Source organism: Pelophylax lessonae (assembly GCF_965119305.1).
Source record: "Pelophylax lessonae genome assembly, chromosome: 1".
NCBI classification, from domain to species: Eukaryota; Metazoa; Chordata; class Amphibia; order Anura; family Ranidae; genus Pelophylax; species Pelophylax lessonae.
This window is the reverse complement of record NC_138768.1, coordinates 682,660,713-682,687,056: the sequence shown is the minus strand read 5'-3', so window position 1 is coordinate 682,687,056 and position 26,344 is coordinate 682,660,713. Positions and strand designations below refer to the sequence as shown.

The following is a 26,344-nucleotide window of genomic DNA, read 5'->3' as shown; positions in this document are numbered from 1 at the left end:
CCTGCAAAGCTCACAAAAACGTATTCCCACTGAAATCAATAAATACTTTCACGCTGGGGCAGTATGCTGGCAGAGCCATGAAAAAACTCCTGCAAGCAGCATCATTGGAGCACTAAAAATAGTGCCTCAAAAACACCCCTCTCCATTGAAATGAATAGGAAGCGCCTCAAAATGGTTCTCGAAGCAGTTGAGCCATGCGTCTATTAAAAAAAAAGAAAAAAAACTTGCGCAGCTAACACCTTAAAAGGCCTGAAAAGCGCTGCAAAAGTGTTCAGGGTTTTATGGGCAGTTTTCAAGTGCCTCAGTGTGAAAGGGCTCTTAGAGCTGTCCAGAAAGAAGTACAACTACCGGCCTTAGTTGATCAGCAGCTGTGTGTTCCCAGAAAATGACAATCACCAACTCACAGCCAGCCAGAGTTACAGTGGCTATAAAACGTCAAATATTTATTTATTATTCCAAGTATATATGAAGTGCAGACAATTTACGCAGCACTTTACATATTGTACAGTAGACTTGTAATCTAAAGTCTCTACTACACATACATACACATACTAGGGCCAATTTAGATAGAAGCTAATGAACATACCAGTTTCAGGAGGAAACGTAAACTAGCACAGGGTAAACATGGAAACTCCATGCTGGTGTCTCGGTTAGGATTTGAACAGAAGACCCAAGTGCTTGCCAGGCAAGAGTGCTAGCCACCAAGCCACTGTGATGTCCCAATGCTGTCCAATAATTGAAAACAATGCACCAAAATCAAGCACAGGAAGTGGGGTAAGGATCAAAGTACTGTTTGTTCACCGATGTCCTCATTAGGCAAGTATCACACCTGGTTCCCTGCATGTTCACTTGGGAATGGTTGGAGGGCTTTTCGCATGGCTGCTAATCAGCTGAGGTTGGTGGGTCACAACGGAGTCCTGTGCTGCATTTACCTCCCCACAGAAAGAGGCATTATATTATGAAAAACACTTCTTCCCTGACCACCACTTCACACCAAAAATCTATTCTAAAATACATAAAATTATTAAGTAAAATATACATTATTTTGACACAATGTTTTAATTGCTTTTTTAACATTATAAGAAAGATACCACATCTCAATTTATTGATGACTGCTAGGGTATAAATTAGACCACTTAACTATGGTTTTCACAAGTAGGGGATAGTAAACACAACACATTAGGAGTAATAGTAATTCAATGCGCTCCGAAAAGAATGGCGTGAATCAGAGCCAACAGGTAAATACAGGTCATAATAGAAGTCAGGAACAATCACATACCACCAGTACTGAGAACAATGAAAATTGCTGGGCAGTCTTCTCAACAATGATTTGCAATGGTATCAGCCATCTGCCTAAAAATGCGCATGCCTCAGATAATAGAGTAAAAAGTGCATGCGAAAAGGTTTTTGGTCAATTACTTCACAAAAGTGAAAATAGCCTGAAAACAATACAATCCCAAAATGTTTTCAGTAACTAGCTGAGCATGATCACTTCACCCTACCTGAATATGTAGACTTGAGGAGTACAAACAATGCATCACTTGGAACTGGGACGTAACAACTCTGCACAGGGTCGACTGGACATTATGGCAATTTTATTCTACTTTGTTCTCCTCTGGCACTGTAGACATGAGCTAGCTCCACAGTTCACAACTCTCACAGCTCTGTATTCTTCTTAGAGTGCTCCTTTTTTGTGCTCCTCCACCTTAGGTAAGGGGGCCACTCACCAGATAACTTTGGGCCACCAGGACCCGCACAGTTTATATGGAACGGTTTCACTTCAGGAGGGATTCGGCTTATATCCAAAATCCCAATTTAGATAACCAAATGCCCTGGGCCTTACAGCTTAAGCTGGATCTCCTTAGCATCAGATCAGGCTCAGCATCATCAGCAGAGATTTCCCAGAATAAAAAAACTAATCGAATAATTGTGCAATACGTTTTTATTTAAAAGTGTTCACATAAAATTCATATGCCATAAAACTCACATTTAAAGCACAAAAACGATATTTTTTTTTTGTGCCCCTCCGCTAGGTAGACCTGACCTGAAAAGAAATTGGATAGTTATTTTTTTTCTTTTTGTTCACTCACCTTTTAATTGAAGATCGTAAATACTCACCCCAGGGTACTTCCTCCCTCGGAGCCGCGGCTCACCCTGTCACTTCCTGTCTCGCTATGATTCCTGGGAGCTGAACGTCATAGCTCCCAGGAATCAATGCGACGGCACCGGCGCCGCACCGGAAGTGACGAGAGGGGCCGGTGCAGGCGCATTCTGGGACAAGAAGACGCGGAAGAAGACACAGAAGAGGACCGCGCCAGCTTCAGCTGCCCACAAGAGAGATGGAAACGCTGTGGAAGAAATTTTATAAGTATTTCTTCTAAAAGGTAAGTGCGAACCGGGACAGATCAGAGGCTAGCCATTGTGGAATGTGCTAGCCCTTACTGTCCCGGGGGTATGCTTATTGAAAATTGACTTCTGTGCCCGGAACTCCGCTTTAAGTGAGTGGCACCCACTATGAAACACCTGGTTTAATACCATCCTCGCCGTTCGCAATCCGAAGCGGCCTGCATTTCACCTGCGTTCTACCTGAGCCAGATGTGACGAAACCAGAAGTATCACCGCTACAATGGCCCTCAATGCATTTCACTGGAAGGCGTCACCAGGAAGCCATATTTTCGGTGTCTGTTATACCCCCTTTTTGCTTCCCATTGGTTGGGATATTACGAATTGATCACGAGTGGATCGGAAGAGTTTTTCCAAACCGTATGTAGGAGTGACAATTCCTGCTTTTCATCATGTGGTCTGGTACAATCTCAAAATAAAAACACTATCTAAAAAAATATATATTTAAAACCTTTATAGTTATGTTATATCTCATAAATAATCATTTTAAAATAATTTCCATTGAAATATAGATTACTCCATAATATCTTTATACCATTTTATATTTGGGTTTCCCTCTAGTGGTCAGATATAGGTAAAGCAGTTATTTTTAATATCTTTAACCACTTTCGGACTGCCCATCGCAGTTATACGTCGGTACTTTGACGTTAAATACCGGGGTTATGGCAGCAGATAGCGACCAAAACCCCAGTATTTTTTTAAACTGCTGGCGGTCCTCTTTCACTTAAGGGTGGTCAGCAGGTCACCCTTACGGTGGTCTTGGAGGACCGGAGAGACGTCAAACGTCGTCTCCTAGCAACGCATTTAAAGAGCCCATTTTTTTTTCATCATGAAAAAAAATTACTTTTGGGGGGGGGGGGGGGGGAAGCCAAAAGGGGATATAACCGACATCAAAATTATGGCCGCTATACGACTTGCTGGTGACGCCTTCCGGTGAAATATATTGAGGTCCATTGTAGCGGTGATAATTTCGGTTTCGTCACGCCCAGCCCAAGTGGAACAAAGGCCATTTCAGATTGCGAACAGCGAGGACTGCATTAAACCAGGCGATTCATAGAGAGTGACACTTGTGGGCACACTTAAATGTGAGTTTTATGGCATATACATTTTATGTGAACATTTTTAACCACTTGCCGACCAGCCGCCGTCAAAATACAGTGGCAGGTTCCCGCGATTGCCGCCGGGCACCCGCGATCACTCCCTGTGGAGAGAAAATGGCGGTCTGCTGATGTAAACACAGCAGACCATTGTTCTCTCAGGAATCATCATAGGGCTCATGTGTTTCTCCTATTTAGAAACACAGGTCCCTGTGTTGATTCTACATGCCTATCCCCCACACAGTTAGAAATCACCGCCCTAGGTTTACCCCTGGTGTTAACCCCTTCTGTCAGTGTCATTACTATAGTAAAAAGTGCATTATTTTAGCACTGATTACTGTAGTAATGTCACTGGTCCCCCCAAAAGTGTCAAAAATGTCAGTTAGGTGTCCGATCTGTCCACTGCAAAGTTGCAGCCCAGCTAAAAATCGCAGATCTCTGTCATTACTAGCAAAAATAAATAAAAACTACATAAATCTTTCCCCTAGTTTGTAGACGCGATAACTTTTGCGCAAACCAAACAATATACGTCTATTGGGATTTTTTTACCATAAATATGTAGCAGAATACACATTGGCCTAAAATAATGAAAAACTTTGATTTTTATTTTATTAGGTTACAGTGTCACACTACCGCGCAATTGTTCGTTAAAGTAACGCAGTGCCGAATCGCAAAAAATGGCCCGGTCATTAAGGGGGAAAATCTTCCGGTCCAGAATTGGTTAAATAAGATGTATTGCACAATTATTATTTTATTTGCACAAAATTTGTTTTTTATTCTGGAAAATCTCTGCTGATGATGCTGAGCCAGATCTGATTCTAAAGAGATCCAGTTAAAGCTGTAAGGCCCAAGGTGGCCCAGTGGCATTTGGTTATCTAAATTGGTAGTTTTGGATAGAAGCTGAATCCCTCCTGAAGTGAAGGAGTTCCATATAAGCTGTGCGGGTCCTGGTGGCCCAAAGTCATCTGGGGACTGGCCCCTTTACTTAAGGCCCCACTTACCCACTTGGGCACTTAAACCCCCTTACTAACCAGACCAATTTTCAGCTTTCAGTGCTCTCACATTTTGAATGACAATTACTCATGCAACACTGTACCCATATGAAATTTTCGTCCTTTTTTTCACATAAATAGAGCTTTCTTTTGGTGGTATTTAATCATCATTGGGTTTTTTATTTTTTGCGTTATAAATGAAAAAAGACAGAAAATTTTGTAAAAAAAAAATGTATATTCTTTGTTTCGGTTTTAAAATTTTGCAAATTTAGTAATTTTTCTTCATAATTTTTGGCTCAAAGTTATACTGCTACATATCTTTGGTAAAAATAACCCAAATAAGTATTCTAATATTTGGTCTTTGTGAAGGTTGTGAGTCCACAAGCTATGGTGCCAATCATTGAAAATTGATTACACCTGATGTACTGACGGCCTATCTCATTTCTTGAGACACTAACAAGCCAGGAAAGTACAAATACCCCCATAATGACTCTTTTTCAGAAAGTACACATTCTAAGGTATTTAGTAAGAGGCATGGTGAGTTTTTTACCACAATTCTTTGCAAAATGAAGATTTTTTTTTTTTTAATCACAAAATTGTCATATTACCAGGTTATTTCTCACACACTGTATAGGCATACTTGCAACTACACCCCAAAATACATTCTACTACTCATCCGAAGTATGGTGATACCACATGTGTGAGACTTTTACACAGCCTGACCATATACAGAGGCCCAACATCCAAGTAGCACCTCCAGGTGCTCTAGGAGCAAAAATGATTCAAATAATTTCCTGACAACCTATCACACTTTTGAAGGCCCTAGAGCAGTGGTCCTCAACTCCGGTCCTCAGGGCCCACTAACAGGCCAGATTTTAAGTATTACCTTGGGGAGATGCAGACTAGAGTACTGCAATCACTGAGCAGCAAATGATATCACCTGGTATGTATTTCAGTTATCTTGCAAACCTGGCCTGTTAGTGGGCCCTGTAGGCCAGGGTTGAGGACATCTGCCCTAGAGCACCAGGACAATGTAAACATCCATAAAATTACCCCATTATGGAAAGCAAACACCCCAACACATAATCTAGGAGGCATAATGCGTCTTTTGAACATGTAATTTTTTTTCCACAAGTTTTTGGAAAGTGTGGAAAGATAGTGAAAATGCATTTTTTTTTTTTTTTGTTTTTTTACACAGTTATCTGTTTCTACAATATTTCTAACACATAGCATGTACATAGCGAAAATGACACCCCAAAATACATTCTGCTGCTCCTCCTGAGTATGGCGATACCACGTGTAATATTTTTACACAGCCTGGCCACATACAGAGGCCCAACATGCAGGGAGCACCGTCATTTCCTGACTACCCATTACACTTTTGTGAGGCACTGTAGGGCACTGATAAGCACTGTAGTGGCACTGATGTGGCAAGGATGAGCACTGATGTGGCACGGATGAGCACTGAGGTGGCACGGATGTGGACAGATGTGGCCTGGATGAGCACTGATGTAGCATGGATAAGCATGGATGAGCACCGATGTGGCATAGATGTGGCATGGATGAGCACTGACTTGGAATGTGGCAAGGATGAGCACTGACGTGGCATGAATGAGCACTGACATGGCATGGATGTGGCATGGATGAACACTGATGTGGCATGGATGTGGCACGGATCAGCACTGATGAGGCATGGATGTGGCACGGATGAGCACTGACGAGGCACGGATGAGCACTGACGAGGCACGGATGAGCACCGACGAGGCACGGATGAGCACCGACGAGGCACGGATGAGCACCGACGAGGCACGGATGAGCACCGACGAGGCACGGATGAGCACTGACGAGGCACGGATGAGCACCGACGAGGCACGGATGAGCACTGACGAGGCACGGATGAGCCACGGATGAGCACTGAATTGGCATGGGTGGGCACAGATGAGGCATGGGCGGGTACAGATGAGACATTAATATGGCAAAGATGGGCATGAATGAGGCATGGATGGGCAGGATTGAGGCATGGATGGGCAGGACTGAGGCCTGACTGAGGCATGAAGGAGGCAGGGAATGAGCAGTGCTGCAGCCTCCCTCCTCTCCTCGCACGCTGTCCCGATTACTGTGTACAGCGTGCGAGGAGAGAACTGAACCGGACATGCGTCGGTTTGTTTTTTTGAAGGCTCCTTACTGCATTGGCTAAATGCTGAAGAAGGCATCAGAACAAGAGTGGAGGGGTAACCACCTAATAGGGATTTCTGTCTCAGCAACAACTGTCAAAGGAGGGATTTCCCATTACTTTGGGATAAATTCCACTAACTTTCTACTGTTTTTCCAGTAGTGTAGAAGGCTCCCTATTGAGGACACAATAATACCCTGACAAAAGTATTAACCCTTCCCTACTCCATCCAAAAAATAAGCTGGAGAGAACTTTTTACCAGCATTTGATGTATCTAGTTAAAAAAAAACCTATAAATTTTAATGATAGCTAATGTAAAATGCTCCAGAGGCTCCACTTAGTTTAGCAGTTTCTGCAAGCCCTTTACGTGAACTGAGACTGCAGGTTCTGATCACATTGTTTGAAGCCAACAAGTAAGCCTAGCTAACAATAGGAAGACATGAGAATAGCAGAGATTTCCCAGCTAAGAAAATAATGGTTCAAAAACACCAGATTACTACCACAAGAGATTTCACGCAGTGGGGTGGCCTGCTGCATTACCGCCACGTCTGGATGAAAACCAGAGCTCTTGGAAAGGTAAGCTGTGCTTTTTGTATGCATCGCAGTGCAGATTTTTTTTGGTGTCCAACATAAATAATTTTTTAAAAATCTGAAATATTTGTTCAATCTACAGTTATTTCTGCAACAGACTGCATGGCAACATGTCTCATTTAGATCAGCTCTATAATATGCAGTCTTTCTCGTAAAGAAAACTGTAATCACATGATGTGAAGAAAGTGGCTGGTGTCACTGCCTGAGTTTGAAGAACACTCTGGGGCATCATGCCACTTGATCATTGTGGGTGGTCTGTGCACGGTCCAAGGACATGCTGGGTGTAGACTGCAGACAGAAAATACTAGTGGAACAGTAACTGGATGCTTTACTAGACTACTGGCGATCACTACTGACTCAAAGCTTCCCATACACTTTGGGACTGAAATAAAAAAATTAATAAAATTCCATCATGCACTTCATTTCCTGCCACAGCAGCCCAACAGTATCCGACAGTGATATGTCATGCACATGTTACATCCACATAGCTACCGCATACCAGATTCATGAGCTCAACTGCGTCTGACAGCTGTTTGTTATCAATTCATGATTATGTGGCAGGCCTTCAAGTGCAAAAAAGGGCACATACTGATGCATCTCTGCCCGGCATCAAGGTCAAACTTCCTGAACTCTCAAACTATTGTCACAGAAACGCAGGGGATAAGCAATGCTGTCACAGTGATACAGCAAAAAGTGGGAAGATGTAATGCAGTACAGGAGTAACAAAGCCGTTGTGAAAAAAAAGACCTCTTTCATATTGGTGCATTTTTGCAGCTCGCTTTCCAGTGCGAGAAAAGCACACGAAAATAATTTCTGTTTAAACCCTGTGTACATTGCTGTGCTGCGTTTGCACTGTGCCTTGAATACTCCTGCAAGCTGCATCTTTGGTGCACTTTTCAAATGCGCCCCAAAAATTAACTTTTCATTGTAAGTCAAAGGGAACTCATCAAAAGTATATAAAAAGCACACCGCATGTACGTTTTTGGTGTATTTCTTGAGTCACTTGCCTGTGTTTCATGGGTGCATATGCTGGGAGTCAGCAGTTGGGTGCACCAAAATGCATTAAAAGCATGATATACATCTATGAAAACCGCATACCATGTTTATAAGTGCACCAGTGTGAAAAAGCTAAGTTGTCTTTATTTATAAGGTAAAAAATTATTAAGAAGTTGCCATCTGCTGGTGACTTAAAGTATTGTTATAGAAAATTGCTATGCTCCAAGGTAACAGCAGTATTGCTGCAGTCAATCATCAGTCTTAAAAGCACTTCAAAACCACAGCAGAAAGGGAGCTTGATCACAAAAGAGATTTCAATATGGCTTTCCGTCAAGGTAAGCTTGTCTTGTTTCAAAGGCAAAACCGGTTCCATGAAACGAAGGCACCTAAAAACGTTGAACTATCCTGCATCTTTTTCCCCTTGTGCCAATACTTGGGCATTCATTTACACATCCCAGCTGAGTGGAGTTCCATCAAAGACTGCAGTTTCCTAAACCTTTGCATTGGTGCAGAATATTTTCCAAGTAAGCGGAGGCTTGACATTCTACGGCTAATTTGCTTTTTAATGAGTGTCTTGCGTTTTGGGGATCCTGGAAACAATATGTGAAGGCAACAATATGCCTTTGTAACATTTGTATATTTGTTCTGGATTCTGTGAACAAAGCTTCACTCTATCAATACCGAAGACATGGAATGTTTTAGAAGTACTCCCCTCACTTCCTATCTGCGTTAGCACACAGGAACTAAGGGGAATCTGACCAGTGGGGGTAAAGAAGGCAGTTACACATGGACAGAGACTCTAACCCTTCACATCGTAATAACTATAAGTGGGTTTTTTGCTGCCTGTGGCCCAGCTGGAGAAATCCCCCTCACTTCCCATCTCAGCAACCCAACAGCAATGAAGACTGTCAGTAATTATAACCCTTCCTTGGTATATCTAGCTAAACCACTTCAATAGAGGAGTGACCCCAAAAGGCAGTATTAGGATTTGATCTTTCAATAAAAAAAAAAAAATCATTGGTATTAAAAAGGAACACTTTATAGCTCAGACACAAACAGGCAGTTTAATTAGGACAGAAACATTTTTTTCTTAATGGGAAGTACATACCAGTAGGACCCTGGTTTGTAGAACTATTAGGACAATAGTCCAACCACTGTAACAGACTAGACCCCAATAAAGAATATAATACACTATATTGTCAAAAGTATTGGGGCACCTGCCTTTACACGCCCATGAACTTTAATGGCATCCCAGTCTTAGTCCGTAGGGTTCAATATTGAGTTGGCCCACCCTTTGCAGTTATAACAGCTTCAACTCTTCTGGGAAGGCTGTCCACAGATGTTAGGATGAGAAGGCCTGGCTTGCAGTCTCCACTCTAATTTATCACAAAGGTGTTCTATCGGGTTGCGATCAGGACTCTGTGCAGGCAAGTCAAGTTCCTCCACCCCAAACTCGCTCATCCATGTCTTTATGGAGCTTGCTTTGTGCACTGGTTCAAATCATTTGGCATTTCATGCTTCCAACTTTATTGGAACAGTTTGGGGATGGCCCCTTCCTGTTCATAAATGACTGTCCACCAGTGCACAAAGCAAGGTCCATAAAGACATGGATGAGCGAGTTGGGGTGGAGGAACTTGGCTGGCTTAAGTCCTGACCTCCACCTGAGAGAACACCTTTGGGATGAATTAGAGGGGAGACTGCAAGCCCGGCCTTCCCGTCCAACATCAGTGCATGATCTCACAAATGCACTTCTGGAAGAATGGTCAAACATTCCCATAGACTAACTCCTAAACTTTGTGGACAGCCTTCCCAAAAGAGTTGAAGCTCTTATATATATTATAATATTGAACCTCACGGACTAAGACTGGGATGCTATTAAAGTACATGTGCGTGTAAAGGCAGGTGTCCAAATACTTTTAACAATATAGTGTATATCACCATATGCAACACCAGATTTCACTAAGTGATATCAGTAACTGGAGCTTCAGGACAGTGACATTGATCCCCACAAAATGACCCAAATGGGATGTGCACTGTTCCAAGGAATCCATTTCATGTAGAAAGTACTTTTAAGCAGATAACATTTGACATACAAATTGAAAACAAGGACATTTAGCAGAAGCAATAGGGAAGTAAGAAAAGAGAAGTATCGGTTAGTAGAAAAAAAACTGAGTATTCCAAGAAAGCATTCTTTTCATGAAGTGGTAATAATGAAAATTCTATGTAAAAAAAAAATGTTGTATATAACAAAAACAAAATGTTTGAAATGCAGAATTAATGGAAATAATTCAAATCTTAAACAAATTACTCTTTAGGGTAAATGTGGAAATCTGTGATGGTAACCTAAAAGATTTTCCAACAGTATAGCAAATATTTTATCTCCAGTATTTATATAGTTGTGTCCCCCTTTGGTTCTCACAAGAAAATGTTTCTATCACACTCATTAGGCACTAGAAGCAGTCTTGGGAGGAAGACAATCAACTTGCCAGCATGTTTTTGGATTGTGGGCAGAAAACAAAGCACCTGGAGTGAACATAAAGAAGCCCATATATCTAAAAATATAAAATTTGTATTTTGGCTTTTCTTAGAGCACATTGAGGAGAATCCAAAAAAGCATTTGACACTTTTCTGGTGGTATGGTCCCATTAAAATAGCCTGCACCTAATTCAAAAAGCCTTACGATGGTTTTGGAAGGAAATCCAGCATGTGTGCTACAGCTACAACAGATTGCAAAAGGAATTACCATCAGTTTATACATAAAGAAACTGGAGGTAATTAAAGTTATTAAAGTGGAACTTCATGCACCCCCCCCCCCCCTTACTTGTATTGCTGGGTTTTCACCAAAACACAAACTCACCCACATAGCTCTATGCATCTTTTCAAGTGAATGGGCTGCCCAATGCTTTGGCACAAATAATTGCACATTAGCCTGATGCTGGGGGGCTGTTGGTTTATTACTTTACGAATGTGTTTTGCATTTACTAAACTGGTTGTCAGGATGCAGGCTGCCAGAGTCCTAGCAACCAGACTGCACACTGATCGTGGAGGAGCCTGATGAGGAACTCTTCAGTCCAATGGTGGCAGTACAATTCACCCACTGCTGTTTATTACTGGCAAGGCAGAACTGATATGGAATTTGTTTTTCAGAGCAGAGGAATATGTTCAATATGTTCTCCTTCCATGCAAAAAAAGCAAAATTATGATTTGAAAAACCCTTTCAGAGTCAACACAGCATGACAATATAGTTGAGGTCCCGCTACAACGCAAACATTACTTAAAATAAATGAAATTGGCAAGGTAAAAATAATATTATATCATTATAAATGTAATGCTGACAAACTTGCCAGAGCAGGCAGAATTTCAGCGTGTATAGGGGAACCTTCAAGTGTTGGGAAGTTGAGCTATTTTGAGTTCCTCTTCTGCTGATGCACCACTAAATCTCTTCCTATTTCTCTGACACGCTTCAGTCAGGAGTCTGCCCTGAGGTTTCTGCTCCATCTCCAATGACCTCTTCATACTAAAGTGACATGGCCATTTCTCATGTGTCCTCCTGCTGAAAGCTCCACAGTCCTCTGTCAAAACCCTTTTTACCCTCCATTGCCATTCTCTGTGTGGCGCCTCCTCAGATCTTTGAGAAAGCAGTCTCCAGAAAGAGCAGTCCCCCTCCTCTCAGTTCAGTTAGTGGCATCCTGCAGTGCACATCTATTCTTTTCTTTTACGAACCAGTCACTGACAGAGTTTATTACTCAAACATCTTGGCTGAAGAATTAAGACTAGTTCTCTAGGCTTCCCATTTGATGCCTGTAACACAAGGCATGCAAACTGTATGCTGGTCGAAGAAGGACTTAAACCGTCACTAAATTCTGCTGGTAACTAAAATGTTAAAATTATATTCATTTAATACCTTTGTAACTTCTGTCGTAAAGATACCAATTATGATGACCCAAGCATCTGCAACCTCTGCCAGTTATAGAATATGCACACAAATTTGAATTTTACCTGCTTTATGTTGTCACTCCTACTCAGTATGTTCTGTGTTATAACCAGTAAAAACAATAAGCCATCATTTCAGTGCAAACTTTGCAATAAATATCCTCTCAATCAATAGGATTTATAGAAGGGATGAGTACAGACACAACATATATGATTCATAGAAGGGATGAGTACAGACACTCTCATATAAAACATCTATAGGACCTCTGGGCTTGCAGCATAACATATCAATCAAAAAACATTTATACTACATACTGGTGAGCACAGGGGTCCCATACAGGTTTTATATATTTTCTATTGTGGGATAGATAGAGGTATCTTTTTCAAAGAAGAATTCAGTTGCTACTTTACAGTATATATTTAACCTCTGGTTCTCTAAGAACCTTTATTATTTGCTTACTGCAAAGATTTGTACAACTAGAATTTCAAATATTTTCCATCCTACGTGCCATTTTCGCATGTATATTTTACCATTAAAAGATAATCCCATCACACTGAAAATGTATTTTCTATTATAAAATTAATTGTTTAAATATATCTGGCAATTTATAAGTGTTTGTAGAAAATGTAACATTTTATTAAAAGAAAAGTTCACTCATGCTTGTTAACAAACTGTAAAAAATACTATTGGGGGGAGGAATTTACTAAAAATGAAGAGTGCAAAATATGGTGCTGCTCCGCATAGAAACCAATCAGCTTCCAGGTTTTTTTCTAAAAAACTTAATTGAACAAGCTGAAGTTAGAAGCGGATTGGTTACCATGCACAACTGCACCAGATTCTAAGTGCTCTATTTTTAGTAAATGTCCCCCCTATATGACTGAGGAACTGGTCACATGTCTGTTAGTCATGGTCTTGCACTCATAGGTGAATGCCTAAACAGATGTTGGATAAGAGTTTCCTAATCTGGTAGTTATATTGTCATAGAATAGTTTCCACACATACAGACTGCCTGTGACCACTAATGAAGTGCCTATGTGACAGTTCTTGTTCCCTTAAAGCAGGCATGTCCAACCTGCGGCCCAGAACTGCAGGCAATGCGGCCCACTGCCCCTGACAATTTTTTTTTTTTTTTTTTTGCTGGGGAGGACGGAAGTCGAGTCGGGGGCACGGCCACAGAGGCAGCCTCGGAGGGGATCATTCATTAGTTGTGTTAAATTAGTGCTGGGGGGGGGGGGAGGCACCGGCAGCACGGGAAGGGCGCGGCAGAGTTTTATTACTTATATACCTTAACTAATAGTATATATTTTACATGCGGCCCGAGAAAATTTCTCTATACTCAATGTGGCCTAGAGAAGCCAAAAGGTTGGACATCCACGCCTTAAAGCATGAACAACATCATAGTGCTTTCACAGTGTAATTTTTCACATTCTATGTTCTAAAATGCCTGGTTGATCCTGCCTGTTCCCGTGCCCCCCTATGTAAACTGACCGCAGTAATCATGGCTACTTATCCATTAAACTGTGGTCAGTTTAAGTGTCTCTGTCATTCTGCAATCTCTCCCCCTCCCTCCCTGCCTGTGAGCTCAGTCCGTGTAGTGAGAGCGGATCTCCTCCACGCCCCTACCCTCTCCTCCTGCCGCTATTTCTGCTGCAATACATAACCCCATTACTTTTATCCTGTTTTTTGAAGATCTAAAGTACTAGATGTCAGTTTTATTTTACATTTATAGTCCTAAATACCTCCTTTCACAGCGCCGGTCTGCAGTCACGTGACCTCCCTCTGCTGGCCGGCTGACGTCAGAGGGGAATCTAAGCTCCTACCGCTGCTCTCCTTAGATCAAGGAAGGAGAGCGGAGGGGGATCACGTAATAAGAGAGCAGTGGTTTGAGAAAAGGTATTTAGGATTACAAATAAAAAAAACTGACACACAGTACTTTAGATCTTAATAAAACAGAGGATACAAGTAATAGGATTATGAGACTTAAAAAACACTTTAAATTATAGGAATGATCTACTTTTTTTTTTTTTTTTTTTTTTTTTTAGATAGAAGATTTCTTATTACAAGATGGTTTATAAATAAAAATACATATCACCAGGCTAGAGGTTTTCTGAGAGGTGAAGGAGGACATTTCATGTAGCTTTAGTTAATGTGCCTATGTAAAGCTTCCACTTCCATATCCAAATGTTGGATCTCTTTGACTTTCTGTGATTCATGTGGTTTGTTCATGAGTCATGCTTCAGTGGGAAGTGATTCATTTCTGCCTATGTAACACATAAGCAATTTGCACACCACAGCAGGAACATAACCGATGGTACACAAAAAACTAAGCATTAAAGAGTCGTTTATGAGTGGGATCTGCTTCCAAATACAACTAAAGCTACTCACTTGAATCTAGGAGAAGCCATCATAGGGACATATACAAGATTTTATTAAGTGCAAATTCAACCTGGAAGTAAGGTAACAGAGCACTACAATCCACTCTTTTTAGATTAAACAATACCGAAATAAAAATATCTTTCGAACAAAATATAAAAAAAATGATTGATTTCACATAAAAACAGCCAAACTCTCAAAAAAAGCACATACATCTCTCAGTACAGTTCTATTAAAACCTTTGGCGCTATAACATATAGGAGGTGTTCTGCAGTTCACAGAGATAACCTTCGTAGAACTGATAGGACTCCTTGGGATTTCAGTGCAGCAGAGGAACTGTTGTAAGTACACTGCAAAACCTTACAAACGCTTTTGTATTTCTGGGGGACCAAAAAATAGAATTTTGACTCACCTGTAAACTCCCTTTATTGGAGCTTGTAAAAGGGACATGGGAGGATATTCAGAAACATAGGGTTATGCAGTCACTTTCAGGAGAATGGACGCTGGAAACCAATCAATCAGAGTAGCAGTAAAAGTACAGCAAAACCCCGCCAACTCTTATGCCTCATACACACAATCAGATAATCGTATGAAAAAAAAATCTCTTTTGAATTGATCGCACGATAATCTATACCGTAGTACATAGCTTTTGACAGCCAATCGTGACATTTTGTCCAACAAAATCTGAAGGGATGAACACGAAAACTTTTGTCGTACGATAGCCTAGTGAACGACAATCGTTTAATCAGTACAGTACGAGTCCACTAAAAATCGATAGACAAAAGACCGCGCATGATCAGAAACACCAAAATGACCCTAAAAAAGCCTGGCTGCCATTGTTTTTGTTTTGCACTATCCGATACATAGCTACGCAACCAGGAAACCTTTCCAGAATCGTAAGAAAAAATAAAAATCATACGTGTAGTACGCATTGTTGAATTTGATACTAGTATTATGCAACAAAATGCAAACGATAAGTCGTCCGATTATCTGATCATGTATACGGGGCATTAGCATGCCTCAGTCTTGTAACACGCAGTAACCTGTGTTCCACCCCTCTTCTAATGAACTCTACAGTACTTCTAATGAATTCTAAGAAAGGCATTTTACAGGTAAATAACCACTAAACCACATGGAGAACAAAACGGGACTTTTTAGGTGCCAAACACTTTGAGGGAAAAGAAACTGAAACCAATCATATAAAATCAAACATTTATTATATCAATGTTAAAAAAAAAAAAAAAAGACCACAAGGTGTAACCCCATAAAAACAATCTCCACGTGCCACGGACTCATAAAATACCAACACAGAAGAGATCAGGCGCCTGGAACATAAAACACCTTGGTGAGGTGTAAAGCCGTATAGTCCACAGCAGCTCCTGTAAAGTCTCCTGGGTTGGAGTTATAATTACCACCCTACATACAACCTCACATTATAATAAACTTAGATCAATGACTTATTCTTAACACAACAAGATTATATGGCACTTTTCCACTGCAAGTACCGGCTCGGCTCTACTGCTTGGCCCGATTTGCTTTTAAATTGCTGGTATCGCATGGTACGGTGTTGGAACGGTTCGGTACGGTATGGTTTGCTTTTCCACTAAAGTAGTACTAAAGTTAAGTGGGTGGGATAACAACGATTCTCTGACCAATCAGTGGCTAGTAGTGACTGTATGCAAAGGATTGTGGGATATGGTACCGGTATGGTACCTCTTGGAACCACAATCAAGGTGGTACTGTTTTTGAGAGCCGTACCGTTCGGTTCCATGCAGTGGAAAATTGCCGCCGTACCGTACCGTACCGAACGGTTCCTACACCGTACCATGCGGTACCAGCAGTGGAAAAGCACAAAAGCGAGCCGAACGTACCATGCAGTGGAAAAGGGCCATTAGTGACTCCATTTCTGATCCCTCGTAGTGTCCTCTGAGGTATCAGTGGGTTATAAGCGAATGTGAGCTTATCTCTCAATGCATTTTGAAGCATGGAGTTACATCAGGAGAGAAGGGAACAAAAAAGAGCATAGGTGAAGAAGAGGTCCTAATCCCTGAATGGAGCAATGACCGAGCCCTATAGCCTAAAGGCCAACCCAGAAAATGTTTTCCAATAGTTAAGCAAACTGGGACGGTTAAAGAAATCTCCTATACAAAAACTCACACGTTGGTGCCTAGAAGAATGGAAATGCAGAGAATTTATAGGTATATCAACAATCCCATATTCTTAAAAGTTCATTAGAGGACACAGGAGGATATTTAAAGATATATGGACGTCCCAAAGAAATCCAACTGAGGGGCCAGCAACACAACAAAATAAAGCTCTAACAGGCCTACAGCATAACGCAAGACTCTCAGAAGAGCTCACAGCGCTACCTAGAGAACCTTACGACCAAAACTGGCACCAGAAGAGACCTGAACAGTTCCCTGTAAAATTTGAAGAACGTGTGAACAGAAAACCAGCTGACAAGCCTTGTAACAGATGCTGGAAATCCCAAAATGCACTAAGAAACTTGGTGGAGTTATTTCTCCATGTGATGTCATAACCATTGAAATGTCATCCTACTTAATACTATCGGTAACATAGATGTAAACTATTGTGATCTTTATTATCTTTTGTTTGGAAGTTGTTACAAATTTGCTTACATACTCCAATATTGTACCGCCTTCTTTTTTTTTTCTCTCTGTAAACTGATAAAATGCTTTGAAATAAGAAACCTGGTGGAGGTGCCCTGATAGAAAAAGAAGGGACCTTGACCCTAAACGGATTGACTTAGGAGAGGAGATGCCTAATCCACCTAGAAATAGTGGAAGGAGAGGCAGTTTGTACCTTGCAAGACCCTACAGGAAGGATAAAAAGTGCATTAGTCAGATGAATTGAGGAAGTAGCTGCAGGATAAATTTGAACAGACCATACCACTGCCAACAGTGGAGAGAGACCTCCTTACAATGTTTTGGACCAGGACAAAGAGAGGCAAGCACCCTGTTTTGGTTAAAGTGAAAGGAAGAAACCATTTTAGGTAAAAAGAATAGCTTAGGCCTCAATGCCACATTGTCCTCGTGTAATACAAGAAAGAGCCCCCTACAGGTTATGGCAGCCAACATGGAGACCAGTAATGGCAACGAGAAGGCCACCATGCATGTGAGGGTAGATCCCTGACAGGTTTGAAAGGCAGCCTGTAGAAGGAAGCTGGCTTCTACCTGTGTTCATCAATGGAGGTCTAGAGGCGCCTTGATGCACCTTTTCACTAAGAACTAGCGAAAATTTGCTGTTTACTGAACTGGAAATATCAGGTCTCATGCTCTGCAAAGAAGGACTGCTCTGTGTGATAAGGCTTTGCAATTCACAGGGCTGAATGGTGAAAAATAAAAATCCCTTTGGTAGATAAAATACACCCAGCTCTCCTCTCCTTTCAACCAGTTCTCCTTTGAATCATTCAGATGTTCATTTGCAAACTTCAGACGGGCCTGTACATGTGCTTTCTTGAGCAGGGGGACCTTGCAGGCGCTGACAGATTTCAGTCCCTAACGGCATAGTGTGTTACCAATTGTTTTCTTGGTGACTATGGTCACAGCTGCCTTGACATTAAGGACACGATTCTCCCATGTAGTTCTGGGCTGATTCCTCACGGTTCTCATGATCACTGAAACTCCACGAGGTGAGATTTTGCATGGAGCCCCAGACCATAGGAGATTGACAGTTATTTTGTGTTTCTTCCATTTGCGAATAATTGCATCAACTGTTGTCACCCTATCACCAAGCTGCTTGGCGATGGTCTTGTAGGCCATTCCAGCTCTTTGGTCTAGGCCATGGTGGAGAGACTGGAATCTGATTGATTGCTTCTGTGGACAGGTGTCTTTTATAAAGGTAAAAAGATGAGATAAGGAGTACTCCCTTTAAGAGCCGGTTCACACTGCCACGACTTGTCAGGCGACTTGGTCGCCTGACAAGTAGCGCTCCATTCTGTGCAATGGAACCGTTCTAATCAGAGCGACTCAAGTCGATCAGACTTAGAAGAAGGTTCCTGCACTACTTTGGGGCGAGGTCGGAGCGACTTGCATTGACTTCTATAGAGAAGTTGTTTGCAAGCCGCAATTAAAGTCGTGCTGCACGGGCGGCTTCAAAGTTGGGGCGACTCAGAACAGGGTCTAAGAGAGTGCTTCTAATCTCAGCTCCTTACCTGAAAAGAAGACACCTGGGATCCAGAAATCTTACTGATTGTTAGGGGATCAAATACTTATTTCACTCACTAAAATGCAAATCAATTTATAACTTTTTTGAAAAGCATTTTTCTGGATATTTTTGCTGCTATTCTGTCTCTCATTGTTAAAATAAACCTACCATTAAAATTATAGGCTGATCATTTGTCAGTAGGCCAATGTACAAAATCAACAGAGGATCAAATACTTTTTCTTTCACCGTAGATGCAGAAAAAAGCATAGTGATGGTCAACAAAATGCAGTAAACTATAGCAACCTGCTTTCAAATTACTGTAATCGGTACAGTGAACGAACTAGAAAGTGAATAGATGACTGTACACTGCCCTTTATCAGGCTGAGAAGCTTGTATGCAACTGCAGTTTTGATTATTGCTCCCATAGTACATCAGGTTAGCAGAAAGTCTCTTGTATAAAAACTAAAGTAAATGTATCGGCGCAGTCCCTTTGAGGGAGGTTTCAGGTTTTTTTTTTTTATACAGTAGGTTAAAAATGGAGGAAGTGCTGTGGAAAGCCAGCCCTGGTGGGCCACAAATACTAAAACAATGGAGACAGAACTGGCCCTTCCCCTTTTGGAGTCATGTTTTCATTTTTTTTAACATTATTAAAATGCACATTTTAGGCCTGAAGATTACTTAAAACACACAAAACATTATATATTTTCTGAAACCAGAGACCCTGTAAATTAAAAAACTGTTGCAGATGCAATTTTTTTTTTTTTTTTTATGTCACAATATTTTAACTGCTGTTCATTAAATGTATATTTTCAGTAAAAAAAAAAACACACTAAATTATTGATAGTGCATATATATATATATATATATATATATAACACCCAATTGTTGGTAAAATATAAAAGATGAGGTAATATTGAGAAAATAGATAAATAGATACCAAATATATCAAGCCTCAAAATTGTACACACCGTGTAAAAGATAAAAGAAAAAAAAAAAAAAACAGTGCTCAAAATTGTCCACAGTTGATGTTTTAAAAGTCTTTAATTTAGAGCTATCAGAAAATGAAGGGCTTAGAACAATTGCTTACATTCTAATGTGTGCAATGAAAAGTGTGGCGCAATTGTCGTTTATGTATGTGTGGGCACTTATATGCATGTGGGTGTTGGCTGAGACTTCCTAATATTTCACAGCTGGCGCCCCACGTCCCATGGGGAGATTGTGCTATGTCTTCAGACTGCTCCCACAGCCTCCTGTGATGTGTCCTAGGAGGTTGAGGGTGGGTGTGGGCCAAGCTGACATAATTCTGACTTAGGTTAGAAATGCGGAGATAGGAGAGAGTACTTGTCGGGAAAAAAATTAAAAGGTTTGTTCAGGTAGGGGGGAAGGGAGGATGAGCAGAACTTTCACGATAGGTCGGCAGTACATGGTTCAAACCTTAGCCGGTTCAGCAGGGACTGGCTGAGATTCAAACCCTTAATGGGCAGGCTGAATGTACCAAGCTGTACTTGGGTACAACAAGCCTGCCAGATTCTCTTGCGATAACCACAGTCTTCTGGCAGGGGCAGCTTGCCCGACAGGGAGAAGACAATTGCAGGTTCCCCTGTCAGTCTGTGTTGATGGGGGAATTTCTTTCCTGCCACCCATGTTTGCAGAAAAGAAATTTGCACTGTGTATGGTCTGCCTTAAGATTAAAAGGGATTGTAAAGGCAGAAGGTTTTTTTATGCATTAAGATCAAAACGCTTTCTGTGTATAGCAGCTCCCCTTGCCCCCCCCCAATACTTACCTGAGCCCATCTTTATCCAGTAATGTTGCAGGAGTTTCTTTCAGCTGCCCGGGACCCCCTCCTTATTGGCTGAGACAGCAGAGTGGCACAATTGGCTCCTACTGCTGTCAATCAAAGTCAGTCAGCCAAGCAGGAGAGAGTGGGGGTGGGGCCAGGTCGTAGCTCCGTGTCTGAATAGACACAGGGAGCTGTGACTCGGCTCGGGGTGCCCCCTATAACAATCTCTTTGCTGTGGGGCCACTCGAAAGAAGGGAGGAGCATGGAACACAAAGAGGATCCGGGTCACTCCGTGTAAAACCAAATGCACAGAACAGGTAAGTATAACACGTTTGTTATTTACAATCACTGTAAGTTACTTCCCAGTCCAAACCTTTGTAGAGAAAACAATGCCAACATCAAATAATTATGCTGGGGTTAGGAAAAGTGAATTAGGTACCAAGAACTGAACAGATAAGTAAAAAAAAAAACCTAATTCTGAATGAACAAAAAAAATGTTCACCAATTCACTGTAAAAAGAAGGTTACCTACCTGCTCCTAGGGAGAAACATGGACTCCTTGATGAACACAGATCCAGATAAAAGGATATACCAGCAGGTACCAATATCGTCAGGGCTAAAATAACAGAGAAAAAGAACAATCAAAAAGGGTACTCCACTGTATAATATTAGAATTATAATAAATATGCTTGTTTGGTATGGAAAGAGGAATAAGCACCAATCTATAGTTCTGTCTGTGTTGTTTAAAACATGACAGGATGTATACATAGGCATGAAATAAAGTGCAATTCCTATAATATCTACTGTAAGATGACAGGGTGTATTACTCAAGCCTGGCAATACCAAGGAGAATATGAGATAGGAAGTGAGAACTTTAAATTGTGTTTTCATACATTTCCCCAATTTCTCAACTTCATTTTTCCTAGTACTATTGGCCTGTCACTACTTTTTAATACTTGTATTTCAGCACAGCCTACCTAGAATATCATCAAACTTTAACTTTCAGTATTATCCTTTGGGAAAAAGCCTTATGATAGTGAAGGCATCACAGCCCAGCCTGTGGTCATATATGAGTGTTTCTCCACCTAGTGGTCACAGAGGAAGTTCCAGGGTCAATATCAGTCATCAGATGGCCCCTTAAATTGTGTATAGCCACGTGACTGCCTGCTCCTCAGGATTTTCTTTGCTTTTTCCTTCTTGCATCAACAATGCTTTACTGTTTAAAGGCCAGGTATCTATTAATTCTAGCCAGAATGCTCTAACCAAGCCACTGTTTTAGAGCCTGGGAACAACTCGTACGCATATGCTTGCTGATTGACGAGGCTTTTGAAACAATAAGCTTAGTTATTCCGCTTATTTTACTAAGTACAGGTGCTTAAGGGCAGAGAAAAAGCAGACTGGTACATATACGTATAAGCACCCATGTATGTAATTATATTCCATGTACATAATGCTATATCTATGATACAATTATTTAGGCACAATGTAACTGGTGAACTTTAGCGCAACAACAGACTTTTTTTGGGGGTCAGAGGCTATGTCTGTTTTTTTTTTTTTGCTCCTAAAATCTTAATCTATAGTGCTTCTGAAGGTTGAAAGTTTTACCTTTATGCATCCTATGCATGAAGGTAAAAAAAACCTTCAGTATGCAGCTACCCCTGCGGACCCCCCCCTAATACTTACCTGAGCCCAATCTTGACCCAGCGATGTATACAAAGTGGCTGTTCTCCCAGGTCTCTGCCCTTGGCTCCTGCTGCTGTCAATCACAGCCAGTGAGGAGGGATTGGGGGCAAAGCCAAGCCCCCTTCTCTGGGTCTTAGGACCCACAGAACACGGCCCGGGAGCGAGCATGCACGAGTGCCCCCATAGCAAGCAGCTTGCTATGGGGGCACTTTAGAGAACAGGAGGAGCCAGGAGCGCTGGAGGAAAACCCAAGAGGAGGACTGGGGCTGCTCTGTGCAAGACCATTGCACAGAGCAGGTAAGTAGAACATATTCATTATTAAAAAAAATAATAATAACAACAACCTTTAATCTCACTTTAGGAAGAATACCTCACTTCCTATATACAGGAGACATTAATTTCTGTACCAGTGACTAAACCATTTTAACTCAAAATTCAATTTAGATTTGTATTATTTTAGTTAATCATTGACTACATTACATATATGTTCTCCTTTTTAGGTTATTTAAAAAGACTGACCAATAACCACAAATTTTCTTCACTAAGACATCAAATCTGTTTCTAATAAACCAAATAAAATATAAATAATAAAAACAAAATATTCAAAAACGGATAACATTTGATATAAGGAGACATTTTGTGGTTCAGCCCACCACCATCCACTAATAAGCTAATCATCAGTTTTTCAAAATGTCCTAAGTAACCGTATCACATGAAAAAAAAAAAAAAAAAGTTCTGTTTTTTTTCTATAATCAATCATTCTCAATATTCCTATTATGTTTATTGTAAATTCTCTTGCAAAGGCACAACTCTGCGGTAAGTAAAAAGTCTCATGCCTTTATATCTGATTGAGAGCAGGGCAGGCCCTTGGATTTATTTAGTCTCTTCTAGCAGTAAACACTGTATATAGGAAAGATCTCCTCCAAAAGATCTCAAACAACAAGGCTTGATTTACTGCAGTGCAGGGCTGGCATGGTTCCAGCACAAGTTTGCCAATCCTATGCTTAATAGGAGGTATAATACACCTTTGGGGAGAGTGAGATACAGCTAGAATAGCCCCTCCTGCACTTTGCATTATTAAATACGCTGCCGGATGACTTTCACACTGCCTTCTGGACAGGCAAGGAGAATGAAGCGGTCCGTCAGACAATTAGCATGCTGAAACAATGTCCTACCTAACCTGTCTTTTCTACATAAGTTATCTCAAAATGTTTCTTGTCCATCTCCACTTAAGCACATTTTGTGAAAATAACAGGATTAAGGGATCTGAGTAAAGTTAGAACAAATAGATTAAAAAGCAGCAAGTTGCAGGGTTTAATGAATGCTTCCAATTACATAAAATGGCATGCCTTTTAGAAGTAGGTTTCAGCTTCAAATAAAATTTACTTCAGACAGCACAAAGGATTTGAATGTGTAAAAGAGTATTATATGAAGAAGAAAGGTCTAATGGATTCAGCAAGCCAAGTGTGCCACAGCCAATTTACATTTGGGACATTCTGCCACTAGCCTGGGCTGCAAAGTTTTTTACATTACAGACTAGCACAAGTGTATGTTGAGGGAGTAGCGTGATCTGGGCACTGCTGAGGACACCTATTAGGATGACTGGATAACTGCCCACTGCTATTATTAAAAAAAAATCAAACCCGCATGAATCAATTTGACACATGTAAATATAACCAAAGAAAACCATATTGGAGTAAAAAAAAAAAAAAAAAAACTGTTGCAAATACAAAATAATGCTCCATCGTGCCACATGGTGCCGGTTCACACTACCGCGGCACGACTTCGGGGGCGACCTGTGATTTTTATTTTTTCATTTTTTTAAAGCCATTTTTGTTTTTCCCGGGAAAAAAAAGTGAGGATTATGTTCTTTTAAAATGAGAAATAATATAACTATGACATGGTATACAAACTATATAACATGTATACCATATTAAAAGATTTCTGAGAATTTATGTAAACCTTTAAATTACTGTAAGTTCTTTCAGTTCAAATAACACTTTACTTTTCAATGCAGTTCTCAAAAAAAGAGAAATATGCATTTCTGCCACTAGGGGGCACAGGGGAAAAGGGCTCCAGTTTAGTTTGCTTGTGTGCTCCATCTTGTACCTCCTACAGTTGGGTGATTGTTGGGATACAGTAGATGATAATTTCTGCCCTCTCAGGCCTTAATTGACAGGTAAGAGGGTCAATTTGTCCAACAAATTAGTGTATGTTTTTTTAACCTTTAAATGATTCCCATTAATGTTCTCCACCATCACAGCATAATATCTCCCTATAGTCTGGTCAGTAAAATGTTTTTTCTTTTCCTACTTTTAGTAAAATGGCGAGACCAACATCTAGGGTTTGGAAACAATTCCACTGAGCTATTTCTGCAGAAAGTAAAGCTGCAATTTGCAAATGTTGTGAGAAGAAATATACTTTTCCAAATGCTACAAGGATGACAAAACACATCTTGGCATGCCAGCAGTGCCCTAAATATATTAAAACATACTTTATGGAATAAAATGATAAGGGTTATAATGAAAGTGCAAGAAGCTTTTCCCTCTGGAGTTCAGTCCACTCTTTCTGCTGCCTCTAGATCATTACAAAGTGTTTCTTCACCAGCAGCATCTTCAAGGAAAGAAGTGCTACAAACCACAGCCTCACAAATATACACAATATCTTCATTTATAGAGAAAATGCCAACTGAAAATCAGGAGAACATTTATTAACCTCTTGCTAGAATAATATATGCATCTGTCAATCAGCATTGTCAATAACTGAAAATGCATATTGGCAGGAAGCTTTTACATTATGAGGGAAAGGGAGGGGCATTACCTGTTCACATGTACAGTTCAAATGTTCTTAACACAAAACTTGTTTTTCCATTTGTTATGAAAAATTAAAGTTTAAAAAGCAAGTTTAGTTTATTTACTGAATAAGCTGTACTTTTATTTCAAGCATGATACTTTTATAGACACCAAATTTGACCTTCCCAATATAACAAAACAACTTTCAATTTTTTATAAACAATTACATGCTGAACTTTTTTTTCTTTTTTTTGAAAATTTTCCATCTCTAGGTGTGTTCCTTCCCTCCAATCAGCTCTCAGAGCTCTCCTCACTGTGCTTGCAGACTGTAATTTTAGCTCTCCGCTTCATTTTTTCTGACAGCACAGACAAGCTTTATAAATTCTGTACTTTTTCAATGAAAGTAAACCGGTACAAAAACTATGTAGAAGAATTTGTGTAAAGTGTTACTAAACCCACAACAGTAAAATCAGTCAGTATATGCAGTAAAGCATGCTTGTTATACTCACTGTGGAACCTAAGGGGTGATCTTACGCATTGTGTAAAAAGGCTGTTTGATCCTGTCTTCTCTATTCCTCCCCTCCTCCCACTGACTCCTTATAATTTCCTGATATAGTCTATGGAGTCAGGCTGCAAATGCAGTTTGGTTTGTATTGCTAGATTTTTTCTTGGGAAGATGCATGTGATCAGCACAGTCCATACAGAGGGTCAGGGGTCCTGCAGTCTCATAGGTCAGTCAGAAAACTCATCCTATAAGCTTTAACCAGTGCTTGACTCAGATAGAAGTCACAAGACTGCTCTAACTGCTGATGAGAAAAGGTATTTAGCAGTTTATATTTACTAAAAGAATTGCATTTCCATGTTGTGTGTACTGTGGGAGACCAGATATTGTAAATGCAGGGTCCTGGTTTTAGTAACATTTTAATCTCTATGGATTACCCGAGTCACTTCACTGGCATAATAAAAAATTTAACCACTTGCCTACTGGGCACTTACACCCCCTTCCTATCCAGGCCAATTTTCAGCTTTCAGCGCTGTCACGCTTTGAATGAAAATTGCGCGGTCATGCTACACTGTACCCATATGAAATTTGTATCATTTTTTCACACAAATAGAGTTTCTTTTGGTGGTATTTAATCACCTCTGGCTTTTTTATTTCTTACAAAAAAAAAGAAAAAAAGAAAAAAAGACAGAAAATTTGGAAAAAAAAAGTTATTTTCTGAGAGTAAATTTTGAAAATAAATGTTTCTCCTTCACTAATGTGCGCTGATGAGGCGGCACTGATGGGCACTGATAGGCTGCACTGATGGGCACTGATGAGGTGGCACTTATGGGCACTGATGAGGTGGCACTGATGAGGAGG

The 26,344-nt window shown here is 40.6% G+C and overlaps 1 protein-coding gene across 9 annotated transcripts in view; it reads right to left on the bottom strand.

Annotated features, from left to right (window-relative positions):
* The window catches only part of RAPGEF2 (Rap guanine nucleotide exchange factor 2), a 455,748-nt gene that overhangs the window by 232,010 nt on the left and 197,394 nt on the right, over positions 1–26,344 (bottom strand). For all 9 annotated transcript variants that reach the window (XM_082243629.1, XM_082243614.1, XM_082243627.1 and 6 more), the window contains exon 4: positions 21,039–21,122. In XM_082243629.1, coding sequence (XP_082099755.1) covers positions 21,039–21,122 — 84 coding nt within the window. The remainder of the gene's footprint in view (positions 1–21,038; positions 21,123–26,344) is intronic.